The 24,591-nt window shown below is 58.2% G+C and overlaps 11 protein-coding genes across 11 annotated transcripts; 6 read left to right on the top strand and 5 right to left on the bottom strand.

The window, feature by feature from the left end:
- Positions 1–11: 11 nt before the first annotated feature.
- PHYSODRAFT_317503 (hypothetical protein) lies at positions 12–1,182 on the bottom strand (the record flags this gene model as incomplete). The annotated part of the gene is made up of 2 exons (XM_009534457.1): positions 12–986; positions 1,060–1,182. The coding sequence occupies 2 exons, from the start codon at positions 1,180–1,182 to the stop codon at positions 12–14; spliced, it is 1,098 nt and encodes a 365-aa protein (XP_009532752.1).
- A 224-nt stretch (positions 1,183–1,406) lies between these two features.
- PHYSODRAFT_516160 (TonB receptor activity) lies at positions 1,407–2,222 on the bottom strand (the record flags this gene model as incomplete). Its single annotated transcript, XM_009534456.1, has 1 exon — positions 1,407–2,222. The coding sequence occupies one exon, from the start codon at positions 2,220–2,222 to the stop codon at positions 1,407–1,409; it is 816 nt and encodes a 271-aa protein (XP_009532751.1).
- Positions 2,223–2,852: 630 nt separating this feature from the next.
- Positions 2,853–3,696, top strand: PHYSODRAFT_378705 (hypothetical protein; the record flags this gene model as incomplete). The annotated part of the gene is made up of 3 exons (XM_009534455.1): positions 2,853–3,088; positions 3,170–3,302; positions 3,373–3,696. Coding segments are annotated over 3 exons (693 nt in total), but the record flags the coding sequence as incomplete, so codon positions are not given.
- A 2,186-nt stretch (positions 3,697–5,882) lies between these two features.
- Positions 5,883–6,784, bottom strand: PHYSODRAFT_304059 (hypothetical protein; the record flags this gene model as incomplete). The annotated part of the gene is made up of 2 exons (XM_009534454.1): positions 5,883–6,386; positions 6,470–6,784. 2 exons carry the CDS (start codon positions 6,782–6,784, stop codon positions 5,883–5,885), a joined length of 819 nt encoding a protein of 272 aa, XP_009532749.1.
- A 222-nt stretch (positions 6,785–7,006) lies between these two features.
- PHYSODRAFT_336842 (hypothetical protein) lies at positions 7,007–9,325 on the top strand (the record flags this gene model as incomplete). The annotated part of the gene is made up of 1 exon (XM_009534453.1): positions 7,007–9,325. One exon carries the CDS (start codon positions 7,007–7,009, stop codon positions 9,323–9,325), a length of 2,319 nt encoding a protein of 772 aa, XP_009532748.1.
- Positions 9,326–10,309: 984 nt separating this feature from the next.
- PHYSODRAFT_563184 (hypothetical protein) lies at positions 10,310–11,241 on the bottom strand (the record flags this gene model as incomplete). Its single annotated transcript, XM_009534452.1, has 1 exon — positions 10,310–11,241. The coding sequence occupies exon 1, from the start codon at positions 11,189–11,191 to the stop codon at positions 10,310–10,312; it is 882 nt and encodes a 293-aa protein (XP_009532747.1). The 5' UTR covers positions 11,192–11,241.
- A 685-nt stretch (positions 11,242–11,926) lies between these two features.
- On the top strand, positions 11,927–14,567 carry PHYSODRAFT_336840 (hypothetical protein; the record flags this gene model as incomplete). The annotated part of the gene is made up of 6 exons (XM_009534451.1): positions 11,927–12,199; positions 12,232–12,372; positions 13,053–13,484; positions 13,581–13,950; positions 14,178–14,380; positions 14,451–14,567. 6 exons carry the CDS (start codon positions 11,927–11,929, stop codon positions 14,565–14,567), a joined length of 1,536 nt encoding a protein of 511 aa, XP_009532746.1.
- Positions 14,568–15,408: 841 nt separating this feature from the next.
- On the top strand, positions 15,409–16,522 carry PHYSODRAFT_515628 (hypothetical protein; the record flags this gene model as incomplete). Its single annotated transcript, XM_009534450.1, has 2 exons — positions 15,409–15,457; positions 15,561–16,522. 2 exons carry the CDS (start codon positions 15,409–15,411, stop codon positions 16,520–16,522), a joined length of 1,011 nt encoding a protein of 336 aa, XP_009532745.1.
- Positions 16,523–17,081: 559 nt separating this feature from the next.
- Positions 17,082–18,547, top strand: PHYSODRAFT_317496 (hypothetical protein; the record flags this gene model as incomplete). The annotated part of the gene is made up of 3 exons (XM_009534449.1): positions 17,082–17,507; positions 17,585–18,148; positions 18,224–18,547. The coding sequence occupies 3 exons, from the start codon at positions 17,082–17,084 to the stop codon at positions 18,545–18,547; spliced, it is 1,314 nt and encodes a 437-aa protein (XP_009532744.1).
- Positions 18,548–18,774: 227 nt separating this feature from the next.
- On the top strand, positions 18,775–19,505 carry PHYSODRAFT_245739 (hypothetical protein; the record flags this gene model as incomplete). Its single annotated transcript, XM_009534448.1, has 3 exons — positions 18,775–18,815; positions 19,020–19,242; positions 19,443–19,505. 3 exons carry the CDS (start codon positions 18,775–18,777, stop codon positions 19,503–19,505), a joined length of 327 nt encoding a protein of 108 aa, XP_009532743.1.
- A 1,892-nt stretch (positions 19,506–21,397) lies between these two features.
- Positions 21,398–24,376, bottom strand: PHYSODRAFT_515598 (hypothetical protein; the record flags this gene model as incomplete). The annotated part of the gene is made up of 2 exons (XM_009534447.1): positions 21,398–22,103; positions 23,691–24,376. Coding segments are annotated over 2 exons (1,392 nt in total), but the record flags the coding sequence as incomplete, so codon positions are not given.
- Positions 24,377–24,591: the final 215 nt, after the last annotated feature.

The raw sequence follows: 24,591 nt of genomic DNA, 5'->3' as shown, positions 1-24,591 counted from the left end.
TACGGGCTGTCTCAGAGGGAGGGGAAGCTCATGGTTTTCTTCTTTGCAGAAGTCAAGAAGCGTTTTTGCAGTGCCTTGAGCTCTTCAACCTGCGCTCGTAGCTGGAAATTCTCGCGTTTGAGCTCGACGTGGATCGCAAAGATCCCAGACTCGGCGGCATCTGCCCTGCGCTGCGCGACCTCGTTGGCAAGTTGTTGTTGCAGCCTCGCAGTCTGGGACTGAAGCGTTCGATGCTCCGCTTCGAGCTTGGCATAGCGTTCCTCCGTGTCCTGCAATTTTGCCAGCAGCGTCATTTGTTGGAGTTGGAGCTTTGCTGATGCCGTGGATGACGATGGACGCTCTTTTGGTGATTTGGCTTCCAGAGTTCTATTGCGCTCTCGTACGGCTTTGAGCTCATCAAACGTCGACTTTTGCTGTGCTTGAGCAATTGCAAGTTGACTCTGCAAAGCGACTATTTGCTCTCGTTGAGCTGTGGCCTCATTGGATACGCGCTCGAAGTCATTCTTCACTTCAACAAGGCGCGCTTCGGCTGATCGACGCGCAGCATCTGCGTTAGAACAAGCCTGGCGGCTCAATTCAAGCTCCGCTTCCAGTCGCTGGTTGGATTTCTCCTCCTCGATCAAAGCTTCGGTTTGCGGTTGATTTCGCTTAACTCGAGTGGGGCTGGCAGGAGGCTGGGTCTTGGTCGCCTCCCTTATGGTCGCTTCTAGCTGTGCTCGCTCTCCGTTCCAGGTTTGCCGCTCGTATTTGAGTCGGTCACGCGCGTCGCGTAACGCAACATCCATCGTGATCATATCATTCTTCAGCTTGTTGTTGGCAGCCACGAGTGACTCCGCGGCTTGAACCTGCTCGGCCAGTTTTGCACTCGCAGCTTCCTCGACCTCCTGTAACTTGCGCGTGTGCTCATCTTTGAGTCGCTCGATTTCGTCCTCCAACTCGGATGACAAATTCGAGCGTGGTAACCCCTGGCCGAGATGGAGTGTGCCCTATGCGATTCAGGTTAACTCTGTTAGCCGACATCGATGAGGTTGGCAGGCCTCGCAGCCAACTGTGTTTTACCTTATGAAGTTTTGCCACGCGTTCCCGTAACTCGACGTTCTCATCGAGTGTCTTTTGCAGCAGCTCTAGTGTGCGCACATGCTTCGAGCGCAACTTCTCCGAAACGCTATCTAGGATCATCATCTTGGCGAGTTGAGCAAGCCACCAGATAGCTCGGAGCTCAAGCAAAAATAATTGCCGTGTGGAGAAGTACAATTGCTACCGAACAGGTTCAAGCTCTATATTTGCAGTGCTCATAGTTTTTATTGGAAACATTTTATTACATTAACTGGCATGATGACAAGATACCTACTACTTGTACCGACAGGAGCGACACCAACAACTAATCCGCAAGTGGCGGGGTTCAATTAAGCCTCCTCGCCCTTGCTCAAGGCCGCGTGGTCGACGCAGTAGTAGCCGTACTTTTGGTACGATCGGCGACTGCATCCGTCCAACTTGCATCGGTTTCCGCCGCCGTGAGCCCAACAGAGTCCGCCTTGGGTCGATACCTTGTCGCAACCAGGGATGACACAGATGCGGCCCCCACCGTGCGACCAGCAGTGGCCGTAGCGCTTGGACTTGCGCGTGCAGCCCTCGGTCGCGCACGTCTTGAAGCCACCGTGCTGGAAGCAGCGCTTATACAGTTTGGCTCGGTTTGGACACCCCTCGATCGTGCAGCGCGAACCACCGCCGTGACGCACGCAGCAACCTCTGGACACAATGATGTTGGTGCATCCTTCCACCTTGCAGGGTGGCGTGCAGTTCTTCCGGATGCGCTTCCGGGTCGGCTTCGCTTTGGGCTTTGGCTTGGCAGCTGGGGTAGTTGCCTTCACAGTCACCGTCTCCAGTGCTGGCAGCTCTTCTGCATCTTCGTCGTCGTCGTCGCTGCCGCCGGAGGAAGCGCTGCTGCTGCTGTAACTGCTACCACTGCTGGCCTCGCACAGAGCAGCCAGCGACAATGCCGGCACCACCGTCTTCTTGCTAGCATTCATCTTCTCCAGCGGCGCGATGCATGACCCCAACAGCAGCAGCGACGACGTGGCCTCTGCGTCGGGGCTTTGAGCCATAGCCATCAAGCACTGGAACATCGGAGGTGGTGGGCTTGCAGGTGCCGTCACCTTCAGCACCGCGTCATCGGAGGACTGCGGGTTCAACAGGAAGGAGATGCCAGACTTGGCGCTCATCGTTCTTGATGTGCGCTGGACGGAAAGAATTGAGTTGTGAGCGAGGAAGGCATCATGATCTTGACCGCGAAGCAGAGCTGTCAATGCAACGTCCAGAGGCACGCGTCCCTTTTGGATCGCGAGATCCCGATGGTTCAGCCCACGTGTTCCACTCAACAAATCCTGGACAAATATCGCTGCGTCGGATTGGAGAATGACACGTGGGGACAGACTCCTCCGTGTGACTCGAAATGAAATCGTTACAAGGGCCTCGCCGGATCCCGTTGCGTCACCTCTACGTGTATTGTGTGCAATGCATAGTGTGCATGCGTGAGGCATTATTAAGGCAAATCGGACTGAAAACCGTTCACTTCAACTTGCACACACCTCCACACCAACTTCTTAGCGCGCTTCCATTGGTCAAAGTAATTCTCCACTTTGATTGGTCAGAGCGAGATTTTCATTGTTGCCATTCCTCTCGTCCAGCAGCTATCGGAGACCATGGGCAAGAAGGGTCGCAAGGGCGGCGCTAAGGGCGGCACCAAGGGCAAGCCAGCCTCGGCCGGCGGCAGCAAGAAGGTGAACCAGAAGCACAAGGCGCAGCAGGTCGCGGCCGTGCCGAAGTCGCAGCAGAATCAGGGCAAAGCCAAGTCCAAGACCAAGTCGAAGCCTTTGACCCCCGCCGAGCGCCTGGCCGAGATGCGCCGCAAGATTGACGGCGGCAAGTTCCGCATGCTCAACGAGCAGCTGTACACAACCACGGGCGACTCCGCCTTCTCCACGTTCCAGAGCGACCCGGAGCTCTTCGACGTGTACCACCAGGGCTTCCGGGAGATGGCGGACAAGTGGCCCACCAACCCGCTCGACACCTTCATCGACTACGTCAAGTGCGTGGCCTCAACAACCCAATGGTGATGGTATTGCAGTTCATTTTTAACGTAAATTTTTATGGTTTTTTCTGGTTGTAGACGTCATCCGAAGGCGGTGGTGGCGGATTTCGGCTGCGGAGACGCCAGACTGGCGGAGAGCGTGTCGAACAAGGTGCACTCGTTCGATCTGGTGTCCCGCAAGTCGCACGTTACTGCCTGTAATATTGCTGATGTGAGTTGATGTTGATAGTGTTGTGTTGAGGAATGCTGTGGCTGATACGTGGTTGCTGGATGTGGATCAGGTCCCGTTGAAGGACAGCCGAGTCGATATCGCCGTGTATTGCCTGGCGCTTATGGGGACGAGTGTTCGCGAGTATGTGCGCGAGGTGTACCGCGTGCTGAAGCCCGGCGGTGTGTTGAAGGTCGCGGAGGTCAAGAGTCGCTTTGAGAGCGAGTCGCTGGGCGGCATCGAGGGGTTCGTGCAGACGCTGCGTAAGATGGGCTTCGACTGCAAGCATAAGGACGAGCGCAACAAGATGTTCGTGCTGTTCGAGTTTGTCAAGTCGTCCCGCAAGCCACAGAAGGTGGGTCCGATCGAGTTCAAGGCGTGCGAGTACAAGCGGCGGTAGAAGACTGCACTCAACCTGGTTAATACTTCGAAGGAGGACATTTATTCGAGACGCCTGATCCGCGATAAATACCAACGCTACATCCTAGAACAGCTATTTCCTTTCTACCCTACGCGTCCGTGGCCCCTCCGAGTCCGATTTGTCCGCGCCATAGTCCGTATCGGATGCGCCAGCAAAGTCCTCGAGCTCGAGGTCTAGCTGCGGCGGGAAGGGCCACTCGCAGGTCCACTTCTTGGGCTTGATGAAGGCAATATCGTCGATATCCACGCCGTGCTTAGCCAGTATGGAGCAGAGCGACAGGAGGTTCTCTAGTCGCGGCTTGAAGTGGCCACTGTGCGGCTCAATGGCGAGTATGACGCCGTTCTTGATGATGATCTTGCCTGCTGCCAAGATGGGCGCCCCCGACACGAAGCTCGAGTGGTGGAAGCGGCCCTTGCGCTTGCGTCCGAGGTACATGCGCCCCACCAGGTCCACGACGAAGATCCACTTGCTGCGCTCGTCGGTGAGCACCACGCGTCCCGATGCCGCGTATTGAACCCTCACATCTCCGTCGTCTCCATTGGATACAAACTCGAGCTCATACTTCTTGCGTTGTTCCGCCGTACAGTACTCCACGTGAGTCGACCGCAGTGCCTGCTGACTGCACTCCGGCAGCTCCAGTTTGCTGCCGTTGCCGTGGTCGAGCCAGTGGAAGAACGACGCGTCTTCACTGCTGTTGTTGTTGCGAGATTCCTCGGCCATCTCGTGCTTCCAGGCCTTGTGGAACGCGCGCAGGTTGAAGCCGTAGCGGTGCTGCTCGTCCAGCGCCTCCAGCCAGAAGTCCTTGTGCAGCATGGAGGCCCCGCACAGTAAGTCCGTCTCTCCGTCGGCGCTGCGGCGTCTGCAGCGCTTCATGCCGCGCGTCAATTGGCCCATGCGGGCGCAGAGCTGCCCCCAGCGCTCGGCGGCGACGGGGATTGCTGCAGCATCATCTTCATCTTCTTCTTCTTGTTGTTGTGATGGTGGCGGTGGTTGCTGTGTTGGGCAGGACTTGGCGAGCTGCACGACCGGCGTGGCGTGTATTAGTGGCAGCTCGCGCTTCGTGTCGACTAGCAGCATGGTCGGAAGTGCTGGCGGAATCGTGATTTTAGTCCGTCGGTGAATTAGGAACTGAGTGATGCGAGCTGACTACATGTATTATATTACCTGCACACGTATTGACTGCGCGATGATTGCCCGCCCCGCTACCGCAGCTGGGTGCATTTTGAGCCCGACCAGACGACACGTTGACACGCAGACGGAAGAACGTGTCGGCCCTCCTGCTGGGGGGCAAGAGCGGTTGAAACTACGGCGTCGCCCCGCCTCACCTTGAAGGGTTCTTTTTGTGTGGACTGGTGTGGGCCACACCCCGACGTCTTCAATGCGAGACATGGACAAAATCCACTGCACATGGCGGGCGTCCAATACACTCGGTGTTTTACAGTGTTCGCAGGAGACGCCCAGTGCTGCTGGTGTCAGGCTGATTGCCTGCCTGAGCCAGACGAGGCGGTGGAGACCGCCACTAGCCGGTTGGCAGCAACGAAGGGATCCGCTGCATGTATAATACGTGTACTGTACTGTATTCCGTTGCTCTGTTGTCCTTGCAAGCAACGACGCATGCAGGCCACAAGTTGCCGACCCGCATTGATTCCGGCGTACTATCCACCCCAAGAGAATGAGAAGCGCTGCGTTGCTTTCGCGGCGGTGGATTTTGCCAAGTGAGTCAAACGGAGACGCTGACCTCGATAACGGTTTTTCGCTGGTCGAGCAGGGAGGAGCGCTGCTCGAGTTCAAAGAAACGATGCGTGCATTGAGTGTATAGCGATCGTGGTACGCTAAGCTGCGTCTACATGAACAAGCTTGAGGAGCGGCGGCGCTCTCAAGCTTGCTAGTTGGTGGCGCGTTTCGACCATTGCCATGAGTTGCTGGCCACGCAGTTCCTTACAAATATATGTGGGCGATGGAGCAGTTTGACGCTCTTCTTGCCGTCATCCTGTTGCGTCTGGGTAGCTTTGCCGTATCTTGCTTCTTGGGAAGTCCAGCGGCTTCCTTCCTCTGTCCGTCCTGTCATCGCGTACATAAGCCACCTGTGACTTGAGCGCTGGCACCTGTCTTTCGCTTGTCTGTCATTTTTTGCTGCTTAATCATCGCATTGCCTGCCGAGTCTATTGGTCGTCGAATTCAAAGATGCCCGTGTCGCCGGTATCCGACACATTGCCATACGAGCCGCGCCGCTCGGCCCGCCGTCTCTGATCTGCTGGCATCTGCGAGTTGTATCCTGGCATCCGATAGCGCTGCTCGCGGTCCTCTGCGCCCTCTCCTTCCTCCTCCGACGTGATACTCAGCCTCTCCAGCAGCTCCGCACTCACTGCGTAGCTCGACGATTCGTCCGAGGCGTAGTAATGCCTTGAGGGCTGTGTTCCTGCCGCGCGCGCGCTAAAAGACCTGTGCGACGAGCCGTTGCCCGCTTGCTGTGTAGTTGACGACTCCCCTCCGAACCCGCCGGGCGGCATCCTCTCTCTCAGCGCCGACATAGCTGCCAGCGCCGGACTCTTGGACAGATCGAAGTCGTCGTGCTCGTCCGGGTACGGGTGCAGCGACGGCGTCCACGAGCCCCTAGCAGGGTTGCTCCTCAAGAAGCCAATATCCCCCGGGCACGAGCTAGCAAACTGCAACAGCATCAATACAAACCAATGCAAAACTCATTAAAACACAGCACCAAACCCATTGAACCCCACTGAAAAAAGTGTACCTGGATCACGGCCGGGGCTCGAGGCGGTGAGTCTTCGCGGATGGTCTCTGCCGGCGGGCCCAGCGCCAGGTCGGGCATGCCGTCCAGCTCCAGGAAGCTCGGCTCGGGCATGGAGCCCACCTGCGGCGCTCTGGGCGGCTGCAGCCCGCCGGATCTGGCGCCGCTGGAGCTCGTCATGAAGCGCGACAGGTGCACGTGGTGCATGTCCGCGGGCAGCGAGTGCGCCACGAGCGCGGCGCCGTTGGGGCTGCGCGTCACGGGGGAGCCGCGCTGGCTGCCGCTTCCTCCTATGGGGATCGGGCGCGTGTGGTTCATGGCTGTGTGTCGAGCTGGAGCGGTGGCGCGCCTGCAGGTAGATGCGTAGCGTACGTAGCCCCTCGACGCCCAAAGCTTGGATTGATGCGAGTAGCCGCCGTTACATTCTCCAAGTGGTTTTTGGGAGAGAGTATTTTTTGGTCCGACACTAAATTTTGCTCACTAGGCCACAAAATTAATCACATTGTTTTCGAGCTCAATATTGTAATGAAGACGTCGCACATGGAGCGGCGTCTGGACGTGCTGGAGGGCTCGGACTTGGACCAGGACAGCGGCAGCAGCGCCTACAGCCAAGTGACAACCCCGGACGGGCGGTCCGACACTCAGAACACGCACACGCGCCTCCGCTCTTCGTCGAGCTCGTCCGAGTCTTCGTCGCACAGTTCTTCCGCGTCTTCCAGGGATGGAGAAGCCTCGCAGCAGGCCTCGCGCACGCCCAGTGGGGTGCAACTGCTCTCGGCTCAGGGGTCAGCCACGTGGCAAGCTCACATGGACCCGCGCGTGGACCTGAAGCTGCTGAGCAACCACTTCCGGGACGAGAGGATGGAGGAGTCGTACCAGCTCTACTCCTCCACGGTGGACTTCCCCGTGGCGCGGCGACTCATGCTGGCTCTCGTGGCCTTCGAAGGCGCGGCTTATTTCCTGTTCCGAAGGTTCAAGGACACGTGCATTGCACCTTCGGGAAACGACTACGAGTGGGTGGATCTGCTCTCGCAGTTGTTAGAGGAGGAACCTTCGGGAGGTTCCAACGTCTCCGACACGAGCTGCGTCTCGTTCATTGAACCCATGTCCAAGGACGAAGGACTCACGTGGCTACTGTGGAGCTTTGCGCCCTTTGCTGTGATTTATGGCATGCTGCCACTGAAATACTTTGAAGGAAGTATGAGATTGAGGATTGGAGTGTACTACATCCGACGGCATTGGAAGGTGATTGCCTCGTTAATTGTGTTGTGCTGGTCAGTAGGGCTGGCGGTGTTTGTACATCACGAGCTAGTGGGCATGAGGAAGAACTTGCAGCAGAGTCTGGGGAACGGGATGGTCTGCGCGTACGATACGGTGATGCCGACATCGTGGTATGATACGTCGGAGTGGGGCAAGATATCGGGAGCGGGCGGGGAAATGATGTTGTTATCGTGGTTGCAGCTATACGATAGCAAGCTAGCGTACTCGTTGCTTATGGGTGTGCTTGCTATACTGGCCGCGTTTGCTGGTATTGTGGCGGTGGCGATGAAGTTGGACTTTACGCACGTGCTGCTCTTGTCGGTGGCGGAGTGGATCACGACGCTGATGTTGTGTTTCTTGGGAGCGACGCCACTGATTTCATCCAGCAGGCGCGTGATGAGTAACGAGGCGTTCCTGTTCTTCTTGTGTGTGTTCCTACCCACATGCTTCGCGCTCACAGCCACGTACTCGGAGGATCGTGCTGCTCGAATGGCGTATGCCTCTAAAGTGCGTGCCGAGCGCATTAACACAACGCTGAAGCTGGATTTGTCCGTGAAGCAGATTGGACTGGAGAACCGTAATACGATGACCCGCGATGAAAAGGAGGCGTTGGAGCGAGCCCTGAGCGCGACAGGCGATATGGAGCTGTTCATGACGGTGTCCATCCCGTTTGCAGACCTAAAGTTGAAGGAGATTTTGGCCAAGACACCAAACGGAGAAGTATTGGTGGGTGAGTACCATCAGACGGATGTCGTGGTGAAGCGGTTGGCACAGTCGTGCTTAACAGCCGAGGGTCTTGCAGCATTCAAGAGCAAGGTGGAGTTGCTGGCATGCTTACGCCATCCTAACATTGTGCTGTTTATTGGCGCCACCTTCGACAACCTATCGAACGTAGGCCTCGTGATGGAGTATCTGGAGCGTGGCGACGTCCTAACGCTGCTGCGTAGTAGCCCCATCGCGCTGACCTGGAGTGACCCGCTGCTGAAGATAGCCACAGATGTGGCTCAGGGCGTCTCCTATTTGCACAACTGTGATCCTCCGTTGGTGCATCGCGATCTCAAGTCTTCCAACTTGTTGTGCACACGCACGTATTCGTGCAAAGTATCTGATTTCGGCGAGTCCAAGCGACAGTTGCTGCCGGGCAAGCTGTTTAGTACGATCGTAGGCACGCCGTACTGGTTGGCGCCCGAGATTTTACGCGAGGAACGGTACGACACGCAGGTGGACTGCTACAGCTTTGGCGTCATCCTCGTGGAGCTTGAAACTCGGCGTGAGCCCTACCATGACCTCCCTAAAGACTACACGACGATCGACATCATGATGGGCGTGTCACGTGGGGACTTGCGGCCAACCATTCCTCCGTCCTGCTCACCCTGCCGTCGCGAGCTTATCACGCGCTGCCTGGACGATGACCCCAAGCGGCGACCGAAGATGACGGAAATTCTCTACGCGCTGCAGCATGAGGTGCGTCAGGAGCTGCTTGACCAGAACTCCACGGATGTCGTCAGCGATAAGCACCGGCTGGTGCTCATGCAGCAACACCAGCGACTCAATCGCCGCGGACTGCAGGACCTTATGCGGGGTCATGACGATGACTAAGCTTCTTACGAGGCGCAGATGGAGGTGCGATCGTGTTTCAAAAACCGCTATTAGTAGCGGTGAACCTGGATGCGTTTCCAGGTATGTGTAATGAATCTTATTAACTTACCGAGCCTTTAGGAGTTGAGAAGGTGCCGGTGTCTTTGAACAGCAACGAGTTGAAGTGCACTTCGAGATTGCGGTCTTCCTGGCGAAAGTCTGACTCCAAGAAACACCGTCAATCTGAGCATCGTGGCGACGTGCCCTGCTGTGCCGTTGTTAGTGCGCGTTACATGTACTTCGTGGGGGGATTCGTGGGTTCGCTGCCGCGAGAGCACGAAATATAAGTGCGGAGCAGTCGGTTGCGTGATTGAAAACTGTGGTTAGCACTACACTCCATCCTTTGACTGAGGCGCTACGCTACGTAAGTTCGGAATGACCGGTCTGCACTGGCAAAGGAGGCTGTGGAGCGCTTAGATACCTACGGTTTGGCAATGCAATGTAACGCTCTTTAGTGCAACGCGTCGAATCTCACGAGTTGTTCACTTGAGGCTTCATTGACGACGCCAAATGGTGATGTCGTGAATGAGCCTCTATCACTCCGCTTCGGCGAGAAAGCCTTTGCATCTAACGCAGTCTTTTAACGGATGAAGATCGCGTGTTTGCTTGATTAACTGTATGCAACTTCCAATCGGCTGCACGTGGACTACGTGGTCTCGACAAAACGCTTACTACTAACTTGCCGGTCTCAGTCGGGCCGGTGAATAACTTAAATACGCCGCACACGCTCGCCGCCCCTCGCGCCAATTTGAACACACGCGCTGGAAGTTGGGGGTGGCAGCGATGATAAAAGTCGAGCTGGTGCTTGGCTTGAACCGGAGAACATGGCGCTCGGCGTGGGCCGTCACATCTACTACGCTAGGTACCGCGGGTCGCTTGATCGCGGTGGGGAGTGGGGAATGAAATCAAAATGGCGATGCACTCGGAAGCTGCGACGCTGCGACCCTACTCGAACGCATTGCTCAGCGCCTCCATCCACAGGTGCATCTCGTCATGCGATTTCGCCTTGACCATAAGCGTCTTAGTGATTTTTCCAGCACACGTGGACACGGAGAACTCGCAGGTGGCCTCGCTGATTTTCTCGGCGTGGGTCACGTACGCTCGGCTGAGCGGAACCGCCCATGCGTCCTCCGTGTCGTACACCGTAAACATGTTGCCCTGCATGACGCAGAACCTTGCTCGCTTTGACTTGCGGTCGCCCACCTCGAGCCAGCCACTCTTGTCCACGATATTGCACTGCAAGTCCAGCTCCGAATCCGAGTAACCTGCTGACAGCGTCGATGACGCCGTGCTAGTAGTGCTGGTGTTGAGAGACTCCTGTCGCTTGGCGAGCGCAGCCGCCTCGTTCAGTCGGTCCACCCACTGCCTGCACAGCGTCTCGTTCTTGGCGCGAACATCGATGATCTTGCCGCTCACGGCGTACACTTTGAAGGCAATCTTGGACTTCTGCGACGTCTCCACGTGCGCTACCCGCACTGCGCCGGCGGGGGTGGACTCGCTCTTGGTCGTGAACAGGTTGTCGCCCGCGATCGGCATGAGCGACGACTCGGAGACGAACTGATCCGTGGGGAACGTATCGTAGTAGGTCAGCAGCGCGCCGTCCAGCACGAAGTGCTGATTGCGCCACTTAGAGAAGCGGCCGGACTTCTTCCAGAGCCAGCCGTGGAACTTCTCGCCCGCTGTCTTGCGGCCGAAGTGCATGGCCGAGCCCTGCGTGCTCTGCACGAGCATCTCGATGTCCACGTTAAGTCCCGGGATGCTCAGTCCGTTGCGGCTGAGGCCGCCGCCGCGGCGCGAAGGCCCCGACGAGGGGGTGCGGTGATTCATTCGTCTGATGCTGCTGCTGCGGAGGAGGAGGTGGAGCGTTGGCAAGTCGCGTCAGATCTGCTGCTGCTCTGGCGCTCTGGTGCCTGCTGCTGTTGCCGCCACAAGCCCTCGAAGCGGTTTCTCTCGACAAGCCGAGCAAGCGATTCGCTGAGCGTTCCCTCGCTTCTTGTGCGCTTCGCGGTCTCTGCCAAAGTGGTGCGGTCGTCGGATGCCGCTCCGCCCAGGTAGAAGTCAGTTCGCCGACTGGCTCGCCCAATCGCTTGCTGCTCTCTCGCGCCCCGGCGCTGCACGCGCCAGCATACTGAGCGCGAGTGAGTGCGGAGCGAGCCAATCAGCGGCCTGCGGCTCAATTCTGAAGTCTCCGCTTGGGGGCTTTTAGCGCAAATTCGGAGGCCAGCGCCGCTGGGTGTGAGTGAGCCATACAAACGGCAAAGTGTTTTGCTGCACTCTGTACTGTGGACTTCTCGTCTGCCGGCCGTCGCGCCGTGGCGGGGGTTGCTGCTTCTGGTCCTGGTCCTGCGACACAGGACTCGGGAAAATTGTGCCGCCCGAGCTGCCACGCCCCTCGACGAGCGCGGCTGGGCCGGTTCGCGGCCACCGTCTGCAACCTGTGGGTGAGACGGCAGCCCTGGCTGGGTGTCGCCGTCGTTACTGCATTATTATCGCGTCCTAGTCTCTCAAAACAGCGCTTGTTTGGCCCTTTGCGGCCAAATTGCCGTCCAGCTGGGAAAGCCGATGTCACGGAGGAAGAGCGGCCCTATACAGACGCACGTGGGCGCGAGTAACGAGACGGCGCCGCAGTATTTTCCCCCGTTGGGAAGGCCCTCATCATCTCGGCGGTTCGCGAGGATACCGTACCCCGGCAAGCAAGCTCGCGCCGACCGCGCTAGAAGAGAGACGGAGGCGCGGGGAGGGGCCAAGCGCGCAGAGACCCACACAGAGTGGACCAGCGCGGGCGTCTCCTACAGACCCGGATCTGTCACCTCGGTGCAGAGCCGAGATGCCGCGGTTCGCGCTGCTCTGCGAGCTGCAACCACCAGATTTGCGTCGAGTTGAACACCGGCCAGAGCGCGGACAGTCGACGCCGACCGACGCGCACCAGGAGCAATCCGCTTCAACCATTGTCGCTGCCTGAGAACACCCGCGCCAGCGTCAGCGTGTGCGTGTGCAAGTCCTCGCTGGTATACATGCATGTAACGGTGCCGGCTTGCACTTTGTAGCCATGTCGGTGCTGAACTCTTAGCTAGTCAGACCAGTGGTATTGCCGTTTGCAGATATTTTGGCCAACGCATGCTTATTATCTCGTTAATAATCTCGATTTTAGTTTAGCAAGCTCTTAATTGAGACCTAGGTCTGATTTATATATCTCGCCAGTACAGGTCTAAGATGCAAGGTTGGGGTCTGTTTCACGCTTTGCTACGACTTGGAAACGCAGAAATGCCATTCTAGACGGGCCAAACCGAGTTTCTGGGCCTAAAAGCGGCCCCCACCAAAGCATAAAGCTAAATCATCCCTCGCCTATCTCGTGTCCACTCATATTAAGAGACAGGCGTGGTCTATTTTAGAGGTCTATTTTAGAGGGCAAAGTATTTGCAAGCGGCAATACTAACTAGTAGCAAGTCTCCGCTAACTCGCTGAGGGCTAAATCTGTTTCTATTGCGTCCTCCACATCTTGCGCCCATCCCAATGTAGCCATCCATGCGATAAGCTCTTCCGACCTTCCTCAGGAACAGGTTCAACATGTGGTCGCAGCCCCAGCTTGACTCGCGGCCGCATCGGGCGGAGCATATTGCAGTCGGTTGCGAAGCGCGAAATTCCAGGCGGCGTCTGCGTGGCGCCACGCGTATCGCGTTAAACCCAGCCGCGTCAGACGTCGGAAGGCGCGTCGGGTCTGGAATTTCACGTGGAGGTGGCACCTGCCGAGACCAGCTTGCGCCGGTTTGTGGGGCAGACCATGGGGCGACAGCGACGAGCTGTCATGGGCAGCACGAACCTGCCTGTGCTCACCCACCACTGTGAGGCCCGCGCAGGAGCACACCATCTGCCGGGCCCCAGAGGCACCAAGCAAGCGGCAACTCAAGACGCAAAAGCGCCCAGACGCTCGACATGTGATAACGATACAATGGACCAGCGCCCCCGCGCGGTGAAGCTCAAGCCGACGCGGCACGAGAAGTTCAAGCTGCCTCTGATCTCCTCGTCGACCGGAAAAACGGCCACCCACGCAGGACAATGCAGGACCAAGCGCAAGCTGTCGCCACGAGACGCTCAGCTAGCTGAACACGAGCAAGCAAAGGTAATTTGCACGGCGTTGAGTCGGACTAGTGTGCAATTGGCGGTGATTAAGTCTATTGCTGGTTATTTGTTGTGTTTTCGTTGTGTTTTCCTGCAGCTCGTGCTCGGGGACTCGATTGACGCACACGAAACTGCATCGAAATCCTACAAAAACGAGCACTGGTACACCAGTCCCATCGGATTTGGGTCCAAGAAATCGGTGCTGCTGGCGGCGCTCAAGTCGCGCGACCCTGGAGGAGCTGGGGTCATCACCTCGAAGCAGTTGATCCAAGCACTGCAAGCTCCCAACTTCGGGCTGGACGAACAACAAGCTCGCTCACTTTTGACCGAGTTTGATCTTCAACTGCTGGATGAGGGCGCTAAAGTACCCTATCGCGAGTTTGTCAGGCACCTTCGGCTGCCTGATGAACGACCCAGCCAACCGGGGCAGGACCCAACGATATTCTACCAGGAGAGCTACATTAATCGTGTCCGAACGCACGCTGCACAACTCATCGAAAAGGTTGCAGCGATAGACATGGAATCTACCCGAAGAACATCTACAGGAACCATGCGCAGCAGCCCTAGAGACGCCCTTCCACCTCTTACAAACAACAGACCAAGTCGAGAAGCACCTTTCACTCAAGGTAACGGTTTGTTCCTAGCTGTTTATCGCTCCATCTTACTGATGTATCGCTATTTTGTGTTGCTGCAGAAGGAGATCGTCTATCTTTTGAATTCGACAAGGCGCGAAAGCAGCGACGAGCAGAAGCCAAGTCGCGAATCTTGCTGGTGCATATCAATCGGATAGAGGCATTCTCGCAGCATCAACAAAAAGTTACTGAGCAGCACGAGACCATGCGCCTGGCCGCTAAGGCTTTGCACCGCCATGCCCACTTTGAGCAAGCTTTCGAAGAGGTAGGATGCTGTCTGGGCTGTTTTGTAGCTCGAGCTGGCTGACAAGTGTTCGGTTGTGCTTACTTTGCAGGAGAATCGTCGGCTACTCATAGCGCAACGACTTCCGAAAGGAATGCTAGGGTCTCCAACTGCCAAGATGCACCACAATGTGAGCAAGGACTCAATGTTTTACGTCGAGCCCGTTTAAGGTGTTGTTGGCAACTTCTGAGGCAACAAGTTGTTGCCTCAGAAGTCAGCATCTCTCTTTTGCGTATGCTTCTCATAAGTTATCAGCAAGTTGTTCGATATGTCCCTAATATTTCCCTGTACGCCGAGTTGAAACCAGTGTGCGCTTACCTAGCAAGATGCTGAACAATACGCATCACACATATGGATACGGGCTAGCGCTCTGTCCAACCAGCGCTTCACGCCATCTCATGAATACTTGAAGGACATATTGTTTTCACTAGCTGACGAGACAATATAGTTTACTTTTCACAGCCGACTGTTGTCGCTAGTCGGCTAATTTTTCTTTACTTCTTATCGAGAGCAAGTGGACAGCAAGTCAACGACGCCAGATAAAGACAGGCAAGATTTTCATCATTGCCGCTGTTGTCGCCGAGCTACTGGCCTCCACCACCGCTAAAGCAACCGCCAGGAACGAACCTACCAACGGGTACAGCCCCGACAACCGGAACAACCTCCCTCCGACGTCGATAGTGCCACAAATGCTGTGATTGTGAAGCTGCGCGGCGCAATCTGCAGCCTAGTGCCCCCATCAATAACATCTCCTCACAAAGACTGACACGATCCTCTCATTCTCTCGCATCGCAGCCATTTCTATCGATTGGATCTCTCTCCACTCTGCGTTGTGATCAACTGCAAACCTCCAGGCTAAAGTTGAAGCTGCCACAACACCACGTTTGATTGGTACAGTGTACCACCTGTGTATGCCACATTTTCGAACTTCATCCTGAGTTTCACGACGCAATTCGGATACACTGCGCCACTCTACTAACTAACCTACAAAACCTTAATCGTTGCGCTTCATGACGGACGCCAGCGCGCCGGGCCTGCCGCTGGACGACGGCACCCACGGTGCGCTCCCCCACCTCTCACCTAGCAGCGCTCTACCTGCTCTACCCGCTCTACCTGCTCACGCTCTCTCTCCCTCTCTCTGTTTGTATCCATGCGCTCGCAGCGCCGCTGATCCACCTCGAGTTCCGCTACCGCCAGGTGGACACAGTGCTGGCGCTGGCCTATGGCGGCGCCTGCTTCTTCTCCTTCTGGGCCTTCGCCATGCACGCGCAGTCGCCCACGCGCCAGGCCGCGACGCTCGGCTTCTACCTGCTCATGGGGCTGGCCTCGCTCACGCGCGTGCTGTGGTTCGCCACGCCCTACGGCGTGCAGTCGGTGCTGGTGGAGCCCCCGCGGATCATGATGGGCGACGACGGCTGGGCCCAGTTCCTGCTGGCCGAGGCCGTGGAGCTGCTGGGCTCCTTCCTGCTCTACAGCGTCTTCGTGCTCATCGTCGTCTTCTGGGCCGACATGCTGCGCCGGCTCTTCACGCACGAGAGCGTGCGGTCGCACCCGCTGCGGCTCTTCTTCTTCGTGCTGCTGGCCATCGTGGCCATCGAGGCCATGGGCTTCGCGGTGTTCGCGGCCAAGCGGGAGGACTCGTACTGGCTCATGGTCTACGACGACGTCGTCATGTGTCTGCTGTCGCTCGGCTCGCTCGCGGCGGTGCTCGTGTACTCGTTCAGGATGAAGACCGTGCTGCAGGCGTTCCTCGAGGTGAGCCAGATCGACACCACCGAAAGGATCAAGGCGGTCAACTGGGCCACGTCCATCTGCGCGTTCTTCCTCGTCTCCAACTGCGTCTTCCTCACCTACTCGATCATCAGCCTCGCACATTTCCACCAGGCCGGAGCCTACCTCGAGTCCAAGTGGTGGTGGCTCTTTGTGGCGTCCAAGCACCTCGTGGAGATCTTCGTGCTGTATTTCCTGCTGTACACGCTGTGGGGGAAGAGCTCGGACGACGCAGAGAACTCCAAGGACGGCTACGAACCCATCCCGGACGGAAACTACCTCGACGACGACGATCCCAACGGCATCAACGCGTCAGGTTCGTTGCCCAGCACACCCCCAAGGCGCCATCGCTAGATTATTGAAGCAGAAAGCGACAGCCAGAGACAGCAGCAGGAGTCGGACCGCCCCAATGAATATAGCAGGACCTGCGTGGTGTCTCCGAATGGGAGAAATACAACTTTTAAGCTGGTGAAACAGACAAAGAGCGCTCATATTAATGTACGTACTACTTCTCTAGTGTTGTGGATGTGTCTTTGTTGCCGGTACGGTCGTCGTTCAGGTTCACGCCAAGCTCGTTGGTGACCTGCAGTAGATGTTAATGGCCACACCCTGGTCCGACGACAATGTGGACGCGAGCTTCACACCGTAGTGCACTGGCAAGGCGCCATAATAGCGATCGGCCTGCGTGTGTGAACACCACCGCTACACAAAATGCCGCGAAGCGACGCGAGCCCGAGTCGGGTCGTTACAAGGAGCGGAGGATTTCTCTTCTCGACCGGTCGCATCAGTCCTGGAAGCGCGGCGTGGAGCAGATAAGCCCTCGGTCCTACCTACCTACCTACCTACCTACCTACCTACCTACGTACTGCGCTGCTAGACCGAAGATCTCTCGACTCTCGATCGCTAGTTCGCCATGATCAGCGCGCTGTTCCTCATCAGCCAGAAGGGCGAGGTCGTGCTCAACCGGTTCTACCGCGACGATGTGAGTCGACGCGCGGCTGACAACTTCCGGCTGCAGGTGATCGCGGCCAAGGAGACGGGCACGCTGCCGCCCGTCAAGGTCATCGACGGCTGCTCGTTCCTCTACACGCGCCACGAAAACTTGTACCTCGTGGCCGTCTCGCGCGCCAACATCAACGCCGCGCTGGTCTTCCAGTTCCTCTACCAGCTCAACGTCATCTTCAAAGAGTATTTTGGCAAGAAGTACAACGAGGAGACCATCCGAGACAACTTCACGCTCGTGTACGAGCTGCTGGACGAGACCATGGACCACGGCTACCCGCAGAACTGCTCCAGCGACGTGCTCAAGCTGTTTATCAACCTCGGGTCCTCTCTGGCGGTATGTCCTCCTTTGCTTTATTACTTTAGATTACGTTCCTTGTTCTTCTTTATGACTTTCTATCTGTTGTCTTTCAGACCCCGGAGAACCCCGGTGGAGCTCCTCCCTCGCAGTTGACGTCCCAAATCACCGGCGCTATCGACTGGCGTCGTGAGGGTATCCGGTACAAGAGGAACGAAGTGTACCTGGACGTGTTTGAGAGCGTCAACTTGCTCATGTCCTCGACGGGCACGGTGCTGCGCAACGAAGTGGCGGGCCAAGTGGTCATGAAGACGCTACTGACGGGCATGCCCGAGTGCAAGCTCGGACTCAACGACAAACTCACGATGCAGAAGGGTGACGCCCCCTCCGCCAAGGTGGCGGGTCAAAAGCGCGGCTCTCGTGAGGTCGAGATCGACGACTGCACCTTCCACCGCTGCGTGCGTCTCGGCAAGTTCGACGCCGATCGTACCATCACTTTCATCCCGCCGGACGGAGAGTTCGAGCTCATGAAGTACCGCGTGACGGAGAATATCAACCTGCCCTTCAAGATCATGCCGGCGTACCAGGAGCAGGGCACGACTCGACTCTCGGTGACGCTGAAGCTGGCCTCACTTTTCAGCCCGCGGATGTTTGCCACCAACGTCGTCATCAAAATCCCGGTGCGCAGTGAGATATTTTCTTGAGTTTCCGAGCTGTTGCTTACTTAGTGTCTTGCTTATCTTTCGGCGTTGCAGACACCTCCGAACACTGCCCGAGCTCGGATTAACGTTCCCATCGGCAGGGCGAAGCACGAGCCCGAAAACCACGCGATCGTGTGGCGTATTCGCAAGTTCCAGGGTAAACTGGAGCGGATGCTGGACGCAGAGGTCGAAATGATGAAGGGCACAAAAGAGAAGCTGTGGTCGCGCCCACCCCTCCAGATCGAGTTCCAGGTGCCCATGTTCACGTCGTCGGGACTGCACGTGCGGTTCCTCAAGGTTTTCGAGAAGAGCTCCTACCCGACGACGAAGTGGGTTCGCTACGTCACGCGTGCGGGCCAGTATCAGCTACGCATTTAAAGCAAGAGCCACTACTGCATGGGTCGTGGTCAGGCAGGGCCATACTGCTTGCTCGTCCATATTCAATGAAATTGACAATACAACCAGACGGACAGCTGATAACGTAGCAACCTACTTAACGAAAGGTATACCTTTTTACCATTAGCAGCCCTAACAAGTAGATCAAAGCGGTCGTCAACTTTACATTGATATCGTTTTACCACCATTGTTGCTACAACAAATACCAAATGGTGTACCATCAAGCTCAAACTCCGCTGGCAACGCCACCGTGAGCAGCTCCGCCGACACCAGCTCCTGCACCGACCCCGCCAGCAACGCCACCGCCGACGTGACCGCCGACTCCAGCTTCACCGGCAACGCCACCTCCTACACGGCCGCCGACACCTGCACCGGCACCGACTCCGCCGGCAACGCCACCGTGAGCAGCTCCGCCGACACCAGCTCCCACCGCCGACGTGACCGCCGACTCCAGCTTCACCGGCAACGCCACCTCCTACACGGCCGCCGACACCTGCACCGGCACCGACTCCGCCGGCAACGCCACCGTGAGCAGCTCCGCCGACACCAGCTCCTGCACCGACCCCGCCAGCAACGCCACCGCCGACGTGACCGCCGACTCCAGCTCCACCGGCAACGCCACCTCCTACACGGCCGCCGACACCTGCACCGGCACCGACTCCGCCGGCAACGCCACCGTGAGCAGCTCCGCCGATACTAGCGCTTGCTGTGGTAGCAGCACCACTTGTCGTGCGTTCTTCTGTCGATAGACCAGGTTTAGTCGAGGGGACCGTTTTGTTGTCGTGGCCTGAGCTGTTGGCATCGTCTTGGTTCGTTGCAGGTGAATTGTTGGACGAATCATTTTTCTTGTCCGACGGCTGGGCTGGGCTCGGTGTAGTGTTTTCACCTGCTGCGTTTGTCGTCGGAGACGGCGTCGCACAAGGAGTTGGGGGTGGAGTAGCAGCCGCAGGAACAGGAGTTGCCTGCATGGCGGCATCCGCGGTGCTTGGGGCAGTAGTCGTCGGAACCGGGGTGACGATCGGGTATCGGTTGCTGGGACGGGTGTCGTGAACGAATCATCGCTGGAGACGCCGGTTTGCGGTGCTTGCTGGCTGATGTTGCCGGCTTCGGTAAGCGAGCTCATGGTGGCCGCGATGATGGCGAGGTGAGCGATGATCTTGGTGAGGTTCATTGTTGACAAAGACACTGAGGACTGGACGGAAACTTGGACTAGACGTTGAGAGGGAAACTACATGCAGCGGTACTTGTAAGTGCGGAGCAAAAATGAAAATGACTTTGTTTTCATCTCTTGGGGCGGTGACTCTCCGCAGGCACTTGGTGTCCGAACTGGAGGTGCCTCATTAAGGAGCCACACAGTCACCTCCTCTACCGGAAGCACGACAGCACTCCAGCATGTTTTCTAGTGTAGGCGGCTCTTTCGGAGGCTTATTATACAGATAAGCTTAAAAGAAAAGAAAGTCATTCAAATGTTGACCAGCGCATGTACGTCATGACAACGGTATCATAAGATCAACCCTGCCACCATGTGGAACATCTTCTTGGTCTGCATCCAGCGCCGGCGGCGCAAACTGTGCTAGAGCGCGGTCGGCAAATAAGCTGGTCACCACCCGCCGCAACAGACACGCGACCAGCGGATTGTTGCTGAACGAAAGTGTTCGGCTTCTGGTTGAAGCGATAAATCTATCCGCCTTAAAATTGCTAACCCATGGTTTTGAAGGTCCAAGCCGTTTAGTGAAAATCGTCGACCCCGACGATCATGCCAAGCTTCACTGACTCGGCCAAGGCCACGACTGAAGCCTGGCAGGCGCATTTCTGGAGCTATACTTAGTATTGAACTACAGTCACAATGGACTCAACCACGCCCAACGACTGTCTTAACGACATCTAATACTTAGGTACCGTTGTTGACTTCGACGGTGGCAGCAAGTTCTACCAATTTTGGTGCCTCGACCAGCAACTTCCTCAAGAACTTCGTCCTTGTTATCAATCATTTTAGCTGCATGGGTGCTCGTGTCTTTCCTTTCCAGCCTAGCGTGATAAGCCATGATTTTCTCTCATGGATACGTGTACGCGCAAAAATACATTGGCTGCTTGACTGCAGTTTACGTACTTGTAGGGCACAGTATAGACGTTGCTTGCATGTTCGTATCGGTACCTCTTTGGGCTTTAGGTAAGCAGTTTTGTCCTCGCCATTTCGCGGTGCGCTTTTGTGCCCTTGGTACCTGAGTAAAAAGATCGTCAACAGCGACCAAGCGCACTGCACAGTAGGCGAGTGACGTTTTAGTGGACGTCAGCAGAGAAGAGAGTTCAAATGCAGGGACCAAACGGTCGTAAACGGCCGTGACCCGTGGCAGACTACAAGCTGATGAAAGCCTAGAACTTGGTGCTGGACGAAAAGATCTCGGTGGCCGACTTGAAAAACAAAACTTGAACTACACGTACTAAGTTCTACAAGCAGCGAACCGAAAACGGCATGCCGCAGCAGCAGCAGCAGCTAGTGTCTAAGTAGAATATGCGAGACTGTGCGAGTGGCTCTGAGCCAGTTGAGCCCAGTGCTGCCAGGGATTATAAATCACTGTAAGTGTGTTAGATATAGACGACCTACACGCCAGTCGATAGTCGGTATGTAGAGCTCTGTGTATAGTCGCTTGCTGTTGAGTCACCATAGAGAAGCTCAAAGGTTAATGCAATGAACAAACCTTTGACAATCAGAAGATTCAACCAAGAAGAACAGCTCTCATATTCATGACTATTAACCGAATCCTCCGCACTGCTTCGGCAGCGGATGCTTAAGCACTAGCACCGACACCACCTTGCGCGCCACCGTTAGCATCAGCGTTTGCCCTTAGGCCAGCCCCCGCGCGCAAGTGGGCGTTGGCTCCAAGCCCAGCTCCAGCGTTCAATCCGGCGTTGGCTCCAAGCCCAGCTCCAGCGTGCAGCCCTGCGTTGGCTCCAAGCCCAGCTCCAGCGTTCAAGCCGGCGTTGGCTCCAAGCCCAGCTCCAGCGTGCAGCCCTGCGTTGGCTCCAAGCCCAGCTCCAGCGTGCAGCCCTGCGTTGGCTCCAAGCCCAGCTCCAGCGTTCAATCCGGCGTTGGCTCCGAGCCCAGCTCCAGCGTCCAGCCCTGCGTTGGCTCCAAGCCCAGCTCCAGCGTTCAAGCCGGCACCGGCATTGAGCCCTGCACCCGCGCGGAGGCCCGCTCCAGCGTTGAGGCCAGCTCCAGCGTTCAAGCCGGCGTTGGCTCCAAGCCCAGCTCCAGCGTCCAGCCCTGCGTTGGCTCCAAGCCCAGCTCCAGCGTTCAAGCCGGCACCGGCATTGAGCCCTGCTCCAGCGTTGAGGCCAGCTCCAGCGTTGAGGCCAGCTCCAGCGTTCAAGCCGGCACCGGCATTGAGCCCTCCTCCAGCGTTGAGGCCAGCTCCAGCGTTGAGGCCAGCTCCAGCGTTCAATCCGGCGTTGGCTCCAAGCCCAGCTCCAGCGTGCAGCCCTGCGTTGGCTCCAAGCCCAGCTCCAGCGTGCAGCCCTGCGTTGGCTCCAAGCCCAGCTCCAGCGTTCAAGCCGGCACCGGCATTGAGCCCTGCACCCGCGCGGAGGCCCGCTCCAGCGTTGAGGCCAGCTCCAGCGTTCAATCCGGCGTTGGCTCCAAGCCCAGCTCCAGCGTGCAGCCCTGCGTTGGCTCCAAGCCCAGCTCCAGCGTGCAGCCCTGCGTTGGCTCCAAGCCCAGCTCCAGCGTTCAAGCCGGCACCGGCATTGAGCCCTGCACCCGCGCGGAGGCCCGCTCCAGCGTTGAGGCCAGCTCCAGCGTTCAATCCGGCGTTGGCTCCAAGCCCAGCTCCAGCGTGCAGCCCTGCGTTGGCTCCAAGCCCAGCTCCAGCGTGCAGCCCTGCGTTGGCTCCAAGCCCAGCTCCAGCGTTCAAGCCGGCACCGGCATTGAGCCCTGCACCCGCGCGGAGGCCCGCTCCAGCGTTGAGGCCAGCTCCAGCGTTCAAGCCGGCGTTGGCTCCAAGCCCAGCTCCAGCGTGCAGCCCTGCGTTGGCTCCAAGCCCAGCTCCAGCGTTCAAGCCGGCACCGGCATTGAGTCCTGCTCCAGCGTTGAGGCCAGCTCCAGCGTTCAAGCCGGCGTTGGCTCCAAGCCCAGCTCCAGCGTGCAGCCCTGCGTTGGCACCAAGCCCAGCTCCAGCGTTCAAGCCGGCACCGGCATTGAGCCCTGCACCCGCGCGGAGGCCCGCTCCAGCGTTGAGGCCAGCTCCAGCGTTCAAGCCGGCGTTGGCTCCAAGCCCAGCTCCAGCGTGCAGCCCTGCGTTGGCTCCAAGCCCAGCTCCAGCGTTCAAGCCGGCACCGGCATTGAGCCCTGCACCCGCGCGGAGGCCCGCTCCAGCGTTGAGGCCAGCTCCAGCGTTCAATCCGGCGTTGGCTCCAAGCCCAGCTCCAGCGTGCAGCCCTGCGTTGGCTCCAAGCCCAGCTCCAGCGTGCAGCCCTGCGTTGGCTCCAAGCCCAGCTCCAGCGTTCAAGCCGGCACCGGCATTGAGCCCTGCACCCGCGCGGAGGCCCGCTCCAGCGTTGAGGCCAGCTCCAGCGTTCAATCCGGCGTTGGCTCCAAGCCCAGCTCTAGCGTGCAGCCCTGCGTTGGCTCCAAGCCCAGCTCCAGCGTGCAGCCCTGCGTTGGCTCCAAGCCCAGCTCCAGCGTTCAAGCCGGCACCGGCATTGAGCCCTGCACCCGCGCGGAGGCCCGCTCCAGCGTTGAGGCCAGCTCCAGCGTTCAATCCGGCGTTGGCTCCAAGCCCAGCTCCAGCGTGCAGCCCTGCGTTGGCTCCAAGCCCAGCTCCAGCGTTCAAGCCGGCACCGGCATTGAGTCCTGCTCCAGCGTTGAGGCCAGCTCCAGCGTTCAAGCCGGCGTTGGCTCCAAGCCCAGCTCCAGCGTGCAGCCCTGCGTTGGCTCCAAGCCCAGCTCCAGCGTTCAAGCCGGCACCGGCATTGAGCCCTGCACCCGCGCGGAGGCCCGCTCCAGCGTTGAGGCCAGCTCCAGCGTTCAAGCCGGCGTTGGCTCCAAGCCCAGCTCCAGCGTGCAGCCCTGCGTTGGCTCCAAGCCCAGCTCCAGCGTTCAAGCCGGCACCGGCATTGAGCCCTGCACCCGCGCGGAGGCCCGCTCCAGCGTTGAGGCCAGCTCCAGCGTTCAAGCCGGCGTTGGCTCCAAGCCCAGCTCCAGCGTGCAGCCCTGCGTTGGCTCCAAGCCCAGCTCCAGCGTTCAAGCCGGCACCGGCATTGAGCCCTGCTCCAGCGTTGAGGCCAGCTCCAGCGTTCAATCCGGCGTTGGCTCCGAGCCCAGCTCCAGCGTGCAGCCCTGCGTTGGCTCCAAGCCCAGCTCCAGCGTTCAAGCCGGCACCGGCATTGAGCCCTGCACCCGCGCGGAGGCCCGCTCCAGCGTTGAGGCCAGCTCCAGCGTTCAAGCCGGCGTTGGCTCCAAGCCCAGCTCCAGCGTGCAGCCCTGCGTTGGCTCCAAGCCCAGCTCCAGCGTGCAGCCCTGCGTTGGCTCCAAGCCCAGCTCCAGCGTTCAAGCCGGCACCGGCATTGAGCCCTGCACCCGCGCGGAGGCCCGCTCCAGCGTTGAGGCCAGCTCCAGCGTTCAAGCCGGCGTTGGCTCCAAGCCCAGCTCCAGCGTGCAGCCCTGCGTTGGCTCCAAGACCAGCTCCAGCGTTCAAGCCGGCACCGGCATTGAGTCCTGCTCCAGCGTTGAGGCCAGCTCCAGCGTTCAAGCCGGCGTTGGCTCCAAGCCCAGCTCCAGCGTGCAGCCCTGCGTTGGCTCCAAGCCCAGCTCCAGCGTTCAAGCCGGCACCGGCATTGAGCCCTGCACCCGCGCGGAGGCCCGCTCCAGCGTTGAGGCCAGCTCCTGCGTTCAAGTCGGTGTTGGCTCCGAGGCCGGTGCCTGCGTTTAATCCGGCATTGGCATCAAGGCCGGCTTCGGCCTTTGCCACGACATTTTTCGTAGGCGTGACACTGCTTGGTGCTTTAGCATGAACCCCGCTGGCGCTGGT

Source organism: Phytophthora sojae, assembly GCF_000149755.1.
Source record: "Phytophthora sojae unplaced genomic scaffold PHYSOscaffold_7, whole genome shotgun sequence".
Classification (NCBI taxonomy): domain Eukaryota; phylum Oomycota; class Peronosporomycetes; order Peronosporales; family Peronosporaceae; genus Phytophthora; species Phytophthora sojae.
The sequence above is the reverse complement of the archived record's forward strand: the minus strand, read 5'-3'. Positions and strand labels throughout refer to the sequence as shown.